The 12,336-nt window shown below is 40.4% G+C and overlaps 1 protein-coding gene across 10 annotated transcripts in view; it reads right to left on the bottom strand.

The window, feature by feature from the left end:
* PHACTR2 (phosphatase and actin regulator 2) overlaps positions 1-12,336 on the bottom strand; it is a 247,941-nt gene that overhangs the window by 90,678 nt on the left and 144,927 nt on the right. For all 10 annotated transcript variants that reach the window (XR_011502442.1, XM_044768845.2, XM_044768846.2 and 7 more), the window contains exon 2: positions 765-932. Coding sequence is in view for 9 of the 10 variants with exons in the window: in XM_044768845.2 (XP_044624780.2) it covers positions 765-932 (168 nt within the window). In the remaining variant the exon portion in view is untranslated. The remainder of the gene's footprint in view (positions 1-764; positions 933-12,336) is intronic.

The following is a 12,336-nucleotide window of genomic DNA, read 5'->3' as shown; positions in this document are numbered from 1 at the left end:
GAGAAAGCTGAACTTATGTTAAGAGAGAAACACCTTTCTATCTTAAACAAAACACCACTAATACTGGACATCTGTTTAAACTGGGTTCGATTCCAGCCTGAGATTTAAAGTCAGCTTCCTCCATGAGTCCATACGAAAGGCACTAAATAATGTAATTCTTAAGGTTTACCAAATCAGCAGAATAAAATAACAATAAGAATTTTCACACCAATAGGATTATGACCCCCCAGCCCAGGACAGAGACCATTTATTTGTCCTAAGGACATGACGGAAATTTAAAATTAAACAATAAGTATAGTAACACTTTTCATTTATATAGATATTTAAATTTTTCCCACAGAACAAATACATTCAAAGAAGACATTAAAAATTGTTTTAAATTAACAAATAGGATTGTGCTGGTAGAACTAAGTAGATAGATAACAGAGAGTATGTGCGTGTGTATGTATGTGTATAAATGGATACTAAGCAAATAACATTTTCACTTCTGATTTTCCATTTCACCTCCCCCTCCCTACACGTCCATTTTTTATATGAATTTTACACATATATATTTAAAAACAAGAATAAACTGGAAAGCCAAAGTGAGTAGGAAAAGAAGGCAAGTCAGAACTCTAAGTTCTTCCATCCTTAAATGAAATAATTTCATTTCAAATATGGATTAATTTTTTCTGGGGAAAAAAACCCCTGCAAGACACAATTTTATACCTTTTGAAAAATTTAACAACTTATCTTCTCTTCTAACAAAGTTATGATATTCATACCTGCTGAGGTTTCTCTAAATTTGTCACTGGTCTTCTTTTTCCTCCATTTCCAAGGCTTAAAGATTTTACCGATGGTGGAGAGTTTCCCCTTTCTCTTGAAGGGAGGTGTCTGGGAACCTGCTGTTGGGCCATCTGAGTTTGCTATAGAAGCTTTGTCCAGTCCATCAACTGTATAAAGAAAAATAAAGTCAGAGCAAAGCTGCAATCAAAGTTTGAAACAACATCACCTATTTCTTCCTGCACTGTTAACAGGACACATGCCCATTTTAATTGGAATCTCACATAACACTTATTTTGCCCCATTTCCCAGTTGGTAGAACTCCCCTGATATCAATCAGTAAATCCATCAATAAGAACTTATAATGTCCTTAGCTAATCATTTTGGAGAAACAGAAGAGAAGCAAGAAATTTAAATAATGAGTAGGGCCAGACAAATAAGGATCTGTGAAACACGGCGGAAGCCATGTGCAGCAACGACATCAATATTTTGTGCAGGAATAGTATTTTCTAAAACAGGATCTTCCTCCAGAGGCTGGTTTGACATTCTCAGTAATGAATATTACAGTTACGGTGTAGTTAAAAATCATGGTTTCTCCTTCACAAAATAAAATTTAGTGCCAAGAAGCTAAATTGTAAGTTTTACAATGCTAAAATTATCTTTTGCTTCTATTAGAAAAAAGTTTTCCGCTTAAAAGAAACTCACAGCTATCACTAACATCAAGAAATAAGTGGAAAATGTGGGTATTGTATGTGACAGAACATATCTTTACGTACCTTAAACGTTTTATTAATCAGAATAAAGGCCAAAACCTTAAGTTGTCTTGCACTATGTTCAAAACAGAAGGAAGACAGTGACGACTTATGTCATCCCATGTATCAAATTTTAATGGCAAAAAAGTGGAAACAGTCCAGAAGGGATAGACTATAGTATTATTCATGCAATAAAAAAAATGAGCCATCAATATATACAACATGAACGCATGTGAAAAATATATATATATATATATTGGTTAATATCCAAAATATATAAAGAACTCATACATCTCAACAACAACAACCACCCAATCAAAAAATGGGCAGAGAACCTGAACAGACATTTTTCCAAAGAAGATATACAGATAGCCAACAAGCACACGAACAGATGTTCATCATCACTAATTATCAGGGAAATGCAAATCAAAACTACCATGGTGTATCACCTCACGCACGTCAGAATGGCTATCATAAAAAGACAGGAAACAACAAGTGCTGGAGCAGATGTGGAGAGAAGGGAACCCTTGTACACTGCTGGGGGGAACGTAAATTGGTGCAGCCACTACAGAAAACAGTAAAAAGATTCCTCAAAAATTAAGAATAGAACTACCATATGATCCAACTATACCACTTCTGAGTATTTATCCAAAGAACACAAAAACATTAATTCAAAAAGATATATGCACCCCTATGTTCACTGCAGCATTATTCACAGTAGCCATGACTTGCAAACAACCTAATGGATGAATGGATAGAGAAGATGTGATATAAATGGAATACTACTCAGCCATAAAAAAAGAGGAAATCTTGCCATTTGCTACAACATGAATGGACTCTGAAGGCATGCTAAGTGAAATAAGTCAGACAGAGAAAGCCAAATACCATATGATTTCACTCATATGTGGAAGATAACAACAACAACAACAACCATCAGACATATAGACACAGAGAATAGACTGGTGATTACCAGAGGGGAGGAGGGGAGAGCGGAGGTGAAAGAATTTAAAGGGCACGTGTGTATGGTGACGGAAGGCAATTAGACTTTGGGTGGTGAACACAATGTACTCTACACAGAAAACAAAATATAATGATGTACACCTGAAATTCATATAATGTTATAAACCACTGTTATCTCCAAAAACATTGTGCTGAAAAAAAGTGACACACACAAGAGTACATATTGTGTGGTTCTATTTATATGAAGTTCTAAAAGAGGCAAAATGAATTTACGGCAAAAAAAAAAAAAAAAGAAGAAGAAAGAAAATCAGAACAGTAGTTGCTTCCTGAAGTGAGATGCAGGTAGGAATTAATTGAGAAGAGGCTCAGGGGAACTTCCTGGGGTGATGGAAACTATCTCAACAAGGGATAGATTACATAAAGCTCATCAAACGGTATTTATGACTGTGTATTTCACTTCATGTAAAATTTATCTTTAAAAAACCATAAGTAAATGTGAAGTCCAATTAATGATATGCATGCTGACATACTTAGAGGTAAAGTATATTAAGGTCCATCAAAAATAATAAATGGATGAATAGATGGAATGGACAGATGGATAAATATACAATAAAGTAAAATACAGCAAAATGTTAAGGGTTTAATCTAGGTGGTGGATATGTAGTGGTTAACTATATAATTCTTTCATCTTCGAAACTTACATAACAAAATATCAGGAAAAACAAAACTAAAACAAAAATTGAATGGCAAGGACTTCTGCTTCCAGGAAGATGGAACATACTTCCTTTTTCCTATTCCTCCTGCTAAGCGCAACTCAAAAAACCCTGAATGTTCTACATAAAACAAACATAAGAAGACTCTGCAAGGTGAAAATAAAGTAGACCATCCTGTGAGCTCAGGATCCAAGAAACAACAGGGAGGTAAGATCCCTGATTTTCTTTTTCTCTCTCACATAGCAGACTTGCAGCTTAAGCAGTCACCAACCTGGAAACACCAATGGGCACAGACCAAAAAAGCCTCAACAAAAGCCTGCTCTTTCTAGCCAATGAAGCAGGAAAGGGACAGCCTAGCAAGACAGAAAACTTTTACATAATAACTGCTCTACTTCATCCAAAGACCAGAGAAGAAACTACGACCATCCATGCAAGCAAAGGCTAGGTGGGGAGACTAGACTTCTACCCACATGAAGCTCAGACAAGGAGCCCCAACACCCCTGTCAGAGTGGTGTCAGAGTAGACCAAGTAGGGAGCCAGGACCTTCACACCTGCCAGCTGGTAATGAAGCATCCTCTACAGTGTCAATGGAGACCACGTGGGAGCCTGGACTTCCACCCCTACCCAGCATAACCAAGTGTCTCTCCTCCTGCTTTCTCCCAATATTGAGGTGGTATCAAACCACTGCCCAATGGGAACAAGACCACCCCCACCCACTGTGGGGTCAGAGAGCACACGTGGTGATCTGGAAATCCCACTATGTCCAACAGTAATGAGGACTCCCCTCCTTCGATTTCTGCCACCAGTTATAGGCAGAGAATGAGTGGGGAACTTGGATCTTTACCTCCCTCTGGCTTCCCGTGCTGGAGAAGTGTCAGACAACGGCAGTTAAAACAAAGGTTTCAATAAGATTTAAAGTCTTATAACATCACACAAAAATGTCTGTTTTAATCAAAAATCACTTGACATACCAAGAACTAGGAAAACCTTAAACTGAATGAAAGAAGACAACCAATACATGCCAACAGCTAAATCTTAATGAGTTCTCCTTCCAACCAAGAAGGATAAATCCCATTCTTCCCAGTAGTGAAGTCTCCTCCAGTTTCAGGTAGAAATGCAAGTCCTGCAGTAACTGATTCTTTTGCACATGGTTCCTAACCCTACTTTACCCAACCCATGTTGGTCATACTGCAATAGACAGAAAGAGAAACGGAAGAGACCGATTTTGAAACTAAGTTAGAGTAAAAAGGTTAAATCATTATTTACTTCGCTTCCACTCCCGTCCAACCACCTTCCTTCAATGAGGGGCAAACCCAGGGAGGAACTGAGTGTATGGTGTTTCTTCTTCTTTGATACTTTATGCTGAAGGGTTTAATTTTGAACAATTTAAATGTGGTGAAATATAAAAGGGCTGACTATTGCAAACATGGGAACTAAGGTTTCTATCTCAAATTCACCTCTGTGGCTAGAGACACATCTACTTCTCATTTTCTCTCCACCCATATATCCAGTTCCCTGGCAGTACAGAAAAATTCCGCACTTGATCTGAACCACTGAAGAATAGGCTATTTTTCCTCATGAAAACAAAAATAAACAAACAAAAATGAAATAATTCCCTAGGAGACAGAAGGTGACAGAGGAGGAGACTGAGTGAGGTAGTTGATGAGTGAAAAATGAAAGCCTTAACGTTAATGTCATAGTTGCAGAAGAAATTAACTGCCATTATCTTTCTTTTTTACGCATTTACAGTTCTGGTCTTAATCGCTACTCTGGAAAGGGCCTGGGCTGGTTCCAATGACCACAGCAGTGCACACACACACATACCTTTTTCCTGAGTGAACGAGTCCACCTGTAAGTTTGTAATTGTTGGGCTATTACAGCAAACCACATTTGCAATTAGGCATCATATGTTGGCACGGTTGGCCACACTGCCATTGTCACCTGCTTCTGAGAGATAGGAACAGAACATTAACTCCCTTTTTTCCTCCAAACACCTAGGACACTGCCAGTGCCACTGCTATTTCTATAATTTTTCTTTTGGATCAATTTACCATTAAAACCCGGTTGAAAATGTTCAAAGAATGTTTTCACAACAAGTCTACTGAATTTTGCATTTACACACCAATAAGAGTAAATTGCCAGGGAAATCCCAGATGAACGTCCAAATTTCCTGTTTTAGATGTTAATTTTGATCCACTTTCATGTTATGAAGAGTGACCGGTCATTCATCAGAACTTTCTTTTTCACACTTGAGATCAACATTTTAAAATATTTTAAATATTTCGAAATACAGCCATTAGCTTTGAACGTAGACATTTTAAATGATACAGCTCAGTCTATCTTCCCATGGAAACCAGCTCACACCTAACAGGACATCCCCACACCGCCAACTGGTTAAGAATTCGGATAATATGTGCAAGTTTTTTTTTGCCATTTAAATTAGGCAGTCCCAGTGCAAATGGGACCAAAGAAGGCAAAAATAAATGAGGCTACATAATTATCATATAAAATGAATGACAGGTTGGGAGAGGCTTCCCTGTGAGATCTGAGAACTGAATGACGAGGATTCTTAGAAAAACTCAATCTATTTCATGTGAGAGTTTGCAGTGTTTTTATCATACTGGGCAGTTACGTGATATTTTAGATTTTTCCCAACACCATTTTTCACTTCAGTCACTGAGAAAGTGAGACAAAGGTGGCAGAATGTTCCACCTCACAAACGTCGTATGTGAAAGATACTTAGAAACACATCTCCGTGAAAGAACTGGCACTGATTCTTCAGACTGACAGCCACTCTGTGAGAAAAGGAGGCGGCAAAGGTGGCCTCAATTTTCCCCTAAATATCCGTAAATATCTGAAGGTTAATGAGAATACATTTCTGAAGCCCAGTAGTAACAATTAAAGAAAAATCATATGTGGTTAAAAAAATGCTTTGATAAAACCCTGCTGCACTCACTCTATGCTTACAGTATTATTCAGTGAGTTTATTACACAAAGAACGTGCTCGTTAACAGGACAGGGTCCAAGACATCTGACATTTAACCATCAAGAACTTAAAAGTAAAAAAAGAAGCAAATCAATCTTTACTTCCTTAAAATTTGGTTTCTAGACTATTTTCTTTGTGCCTATATAATTAGGCTTACATAATATTATCACTATATTTTTTAAATTTCTGTTGCAGGTTTTATGTTTCCGTTTTAATTCTGCCACTGTTCTCTTTCAAGGCCCCAGAACATACGGCAAAGAAACAGCAGAGCAGCGTTTATGGAAGATTCAACTTTATTTCCCATACTTTCGTGAGGCCTCTCTCTCAACGGAAACAACGACTGAGAATGTGTGTTGTCATATGCAGGGGCTTACATACAATTTCTGGGCACAGAACCAAGTGGACAACAGGTCAGAGTGAACTGATGCTATGAGCCATCGCAGATGAGACTGGATAATGGTTTCAAGGAAGCCAAGGGGCTAGTCTTGTCTTGAGTGTCTAAAGGAGATCCTTACTCTCTTGCTAATCAGAGTTTACACTGGGTGGGATCAAATGTCTTCCTTTTTGGGGGGTAAGATGAATGACCAGTGGAAGGGAAGTGAAAAGGAACAGAATTAAAATGTATGGTACTAAACAGAGTTAACAATTCTGAAACGGCTATCCACGTACACTGGGATGGAACAAACAAGCAAGCGGACGATGGATGCCGGCAGCCAGGTTTCTCACTGTCAGGAAGGGAGGTCACAGACAAGCGAAGGGGGAAGCTGGAACGATCCAGGAGGCACTGGATTAGAGCTGGAGACATCAGAATGAACTCATGTTTGGCCAGATAGATAGATAAAGAGATTAGATAGACAGACAAGGAGACAGATACATAACAGATACGTGAGTATATGGCTCAGTACACACACGTATTTCCCCCTCTACTTGCTCCAAGGGCCTGGAAGCAATGACATCCTCAACAAGCACACGGAGCACTCAGGTCTTGGTTTCCAACAGCACTCCCCAATAAGAGGAACCAGATGTCTTTACAGAAAAGGCTGCTTCCAAGGCTGGGACAAGAGACATACTAGACGAGCCTGGAGCAAGATTCTTCTAGCGCCAGAAAGTAAGCAGCGCTCAGAAAACATTCTGATGCGAGTTTGTCAAAGTCACACATGAGCCAACTAAGAGAGTCAGGAAGGCCAAAGCTGGAACAATTTGAATAAGAAAATAAAGATTGTAGTATTAGATCGTAATCCAAAGTATAAAATAAATATCCACGAGTCCATATTGAGATAGATAAATAGTGAATACATAAACAAACGTGGAAGAACAGACACATCCGCACAGAATTACAAATAATTTATGTAAATATTCCCTTCAGGGAGGTGGATCCCAACCCCTACTCCTTAGGTGTGGGCTACACGCGGTGACTTTCTTCCAGAGACCGCAGGGTGAAAAGGGGGAAGCAGTGACTTTACGGTGGAGACGCTTGACAAACACGACCTCAGCCGAGCGATGGATGGTGACTTCATCGGGGATAAGTGTTGACGGCACGGACTCTTGATATGACGGGTGAGAATCACATTTCAAAACCACAAACCCCACTGTAACCACGAGAAAAACATCAGACGAACCAAACTGAGGGACGTTCAGAAAATACCTGACCAAAACACCTCAAAACTGTCAAGGTCATCAAAACCCAGGGAAGTCTGAGAAACTGCCACAGCCCAGAGGAGGCTCAAGAGACATGCCGAATAAACGTAATGTGGGGTCCTGGACGGAATCCTGGAACAAAAAGAGGACATGAGGGGAAAACGGGTGCAACCCCAATAAACTGTGGGACCGAGCTACAGTAACGCACCAAGGCTCTGTTCCTTTGTGGTAACAAATGTATCACACCCAGAAGAGACGAGCAAGAAGAGAAACAAAGTCGGGGGTAACTGAGAACTCTCTGTACGATCTTTGCAACTTTTTTGCAAATCTCAACCTATTCTAAAATAAAGGGGTCATTTTTTAAAATGTGACATTAGCTAACATCGAGGTAAATGAGGACGAGGATTTAGGAGATTCTTAGGGGACGGGGTCTCAGCTCTAGAGAGAGCTCAGAGGGTACTGTCATTTACCAACAATCAAGATTTCTGCTCAAAGAAGTTTTAGGAAGTAACATGCTTTAGAATCGCCCATCCGTCTCTCCCAAATCTCCCTTTATTAATACTTCCAATTCCCTGTATTTTGTCACTAAGAGAATGTTTACAGGTCATCAAATTGCTGTCTCAACACTTTTTAGCACATGATGAAGCAAATAAGGGAAATGTATTCAACACCTTGCAAAAGGGTAGACAATGGGCCTACCCTTACTGTCCGTGATCACCCTGGAACTTACTGGGCGAGTTCACAGGACGAAGCTGAAGCGGAACTGACTTCTGATCTAGGGGCTTACCTCTAATCAACGGGCTTACCCCTCCATTCCACTTACAGAATGGAGGCTCAAAGTACTCACCCACAGTTACTGTGAAACCACAGAGAGGAGATCCAGACGTACCCCGACACACACACAGACATCCTATGCTGGGATCAACACTGTGTGCTGCTAATACAGAACAACAAACGAGGGAATAATACAGAATGACTAATCGGGGAATAAAAATTAGAACCTTCCCTGTGCTTTATTTTTAAATCATTGAAGCTGAACTGTTTTCAACAATAAAATTTTACTTGAGAATCAAAGGTAAATTTAAAGGACTGAAATTTATTTCATGACACTTGAGGATACATTTTCTAGCTGATCCATTTTTTTCCCGAACACGTGGGGATGGGAGAAGCGTGGTACAATTCAGCAACAGAAATCCCACAGCTCCCGGGGGTGAGAAGAGTGTGACGAGCAGTGTTCAACAATAAACTGGCCACTGACCCACCCTGGGCTTCATTCTCCTCTGAAAGTGGAAACTAGTGGACACTTTACTGATAGCAGAATTAATAATAACTAATATTTACTGAGCATTTACTGTGGGCCAGGCAGTGCTAAGGCCTCTACCTGCATCAGCTCATGCTAACTCTCACAACAGCTCATAGTCCCTATTTGTTTCTTTGCAAGGAAGATTCACCCCGAGCTAACATCCATTGTCAATCCTCCTCTTTTTTTTTTTTTTTGCTTGAGGAAAATGAGCCCTGAGCTAACATCTGTGCCAATCTTCCTCTATTTTGTTGTGGGACACCACCGCAGCATGGCTGATGAGTGGAGTAGGTCTAAACCCGGGATCTGAACCCATGAACCTGGGCCACTGAAGCGGAGTGGAACCACTTGGCCACGGGGCTGGCCCCAGTAGTCCCATTAATTGTGATGTGAAAACTAAGATGAGGGAGGCTAAGCATCTGGCTCAGTATTGGGGATGGTGTGGGGGTGTGGGGGGGGTGTGTTTATATTCATAGAGAGAAGGGTTAAGTAAAAATTTATTGACTATATTATACGACTGGATAATGACTAAATGTGTATCTTCCTCAAGTGACGCACCGAGTAGGTGGCAGAGCTTAGAGTAGAAGTCAGGTCTGTCTGCCTCCAGAGACGGCCCTCTTAACCCAGGTACCACAGGCCTGCTTTAACTTGGTGCCATGAACTGACTGCCACAGACAGTAAGACAGGATGCTGGCTCTTAAGGAGCTTGCAGTATAGCTGGGGAGGCAGACTGATGAATGGTCATCGCGCCAGCCAAGTGCGGAGGCGCTGGAACAGCAGAGGGGCCCAGGGAAGGGGGCGGTAAACTGAGCGGGTGATTCGGGATCATTTCACAGGGAGCGGGATGCTGGAACTGGGACCACAAAGAGGAGTACCCGCTCTGGAGGAAATCAAGGAGGGGACGGCCTGAAGGAGAACCAATCAAGGATGGCTGACCTTTGAAAGTAATGCCAAGAAAAACATTCTCATTGCACAGTGCTGTGCTCATAATAGACCCACGATACATATTTATGGGAAAAAATGAAAACAAACTTATAAAGTCATGTCCTTGAGCATGTGAAATGGTTAAATGTGAAATTTTAAAAAAGGAATCAAAGGATTTTTTAGCTTTCTACATATAAATCTATATACTTAAAATGTGAATACTTTCTATATATAAACGTACTACTTAAAAGTCTGAGAATTATAGAATTTTAGGATTAGAACAGATCTTAGTTGGTGCAGAAGAAAACTGCTTTTCATTAGCTGACAGTTCCTTTAAAAAATAATCAGCACTAAGGTAACAATCACAGCTAAAAATATTTTTAAAGTTATTTAGCCACCTTCTTTTTAAATCCAGCAAGAGTATAAGAATGTAAAAAAAGAAATTAAATTTAAAGAAAAGAATAGAACGTAAAAAACATTGCTATATTAGAATAAAATGAAGGAATTTTAGTTCCCCTGGAGGAAGATTCCTCTTGCAAGTTGTCTTCAAATTTGCCAATTTCCATTCCTCTGTCACTTGAAAGAAACTATCAAGTTATCTAAAGGGACTTGGGATTAGATCAGTATTTCCCACTGTCACTGAAATTAATACTATGGAGCTTTTCCACAATAATTTTAGAGTCATAACGGACATACACAAAGTAGATGATTTTGAGCATGCAGTCACCTTCCAGGTGATGAACTGAGGTCTCGAGCATTTGCAGGCCCAGAGAGCTTCCTCATGCTTCTTCCCAGTCAATCCCCATCCTCTCATCCACCCCCACATAACCCCTGTGCCCACCTGCACCCCCACTGATTAGCTTTCCGTGTTCTTGACCTTCAGCTCAGTAGAATTATACAGCACACTCTTTCGTGTCCGTCCTCTTTCACCGAACATTATGTCTGTGAGATTCATCTAAATACGCGAGCATTGCAAAGCGAAGCTACCTGATTACAAAATGAAAAAATATGCTGTCTTAGCAAGACCTCAGATGATAGAGTACTTAAAAATGATGAGCTTTATGCACAGCTTTTCTTTTTAGAAAGGATATCACTACCACTTTCGTATCTGGAAAACATAAATAGTCTCCTTTCCCTCCTAGGTTTCTGGAAAGCTAATCTCCCTGCCCACCGTCTTCTGAGGTTGCCTTGACGCTGTGCTAAATTAGAAGCTCATCTAAGCAAGTTTAAAGGTGGAGAGGTAGTTTATTTTCTGTAAGTAATGATGCCTTTATGTGGATTCTTACTCTGCATATTAGAGCAAGCAGCAGTTCTGAGCAAGGCAATTCACAGAAACACTGAGGACAACGTTATCTTTTATGGGAACAATAATCGTGTTTCATACAGGAGTTCTACATGATCCTACATGAAAGCCTTCTCTAGGAGGAAAATGAGACCCAAGAAGCTATGTGTCCTCCCAAATCATTAAGTAGTGGCGGAGACACAGTCTGGGTCATCTGATTCCCAATCAGGGCTTTTCCCCACTCCATGAGGCTGACCTGGTTGGAATATGATAACTAAACTCATGGTGAACCAGCAGCACCTCCTCAGATCTCTAAAAGAGCCCTAAGACTCTGTTTGGAGAGCAAAAAGCAAAGAAGACATTGCACAATCAGGATAGGCCATAAATCTCCGTTAATGTTCCGGGTTTTGACTCTCCAACTGGGATGGTTAACTGTAAGCCACAAGGAGAGATGAGCCCCAGGCCAACTCTGCTACTTAACTAGCCCTATGACCTTGTGCCAGGACCCCAATACTTCATTGGTGAAATTAGGAGCCCAGATTAAATGATCTCCAGGCTCCTTTCCAACTTAAAAAATTCTTTGATTCTCACACTGCTCTGTGCTGAGTATACGGTCTTACAGATCATGTTAAGACCTGTTCTAAGTGCTTTATGATACTGCCTCATTAATCATCACCACAACCCTATGAAGTTGCTGCTATTAGTAGTCCCACTTTAGAACCGAGGAAGTTGAAGCTCAGAGAGACCAAGCAACTTGCCCAACGTCACACAGCTGGTGTGTGTGGGATTTAAACTCCATAGTTTGCCTCCTGAATGTTCTTTGCACAAAATGGGTCAGAGGGTTGCAGGTGGGAAGAGGGCTCTATTTCAAGAGAAGGCAAGACAGAAACCCTGATGAATAAAAATTCAATTCTACCCCCAACCACTTCCTTGGACTAACCCAGAGCTGGGGCAGGTACTGTTCTGCTCTCTAAAACAATACCCGTGTCACCCCAGTTGACTTCACGCTGGGTGCAGGT

Source organism: Equus asinus, chromosome 1, assembly GCF_041296235.1.
Source record: "Equus asinus isolate D_3611 breed Donkey chromosome 1, EquAss-T2T_v2, whole genome shotgun sequence".
Lineage (NCBI taxonomy): Eukaryota > Metazoa > Chordata > Mammalia > Perissodactyla > Equidae > Equus > Equus asinus.
This window is presented reverse-complemented; position numbering and strand designations above follow the sequence as displayed.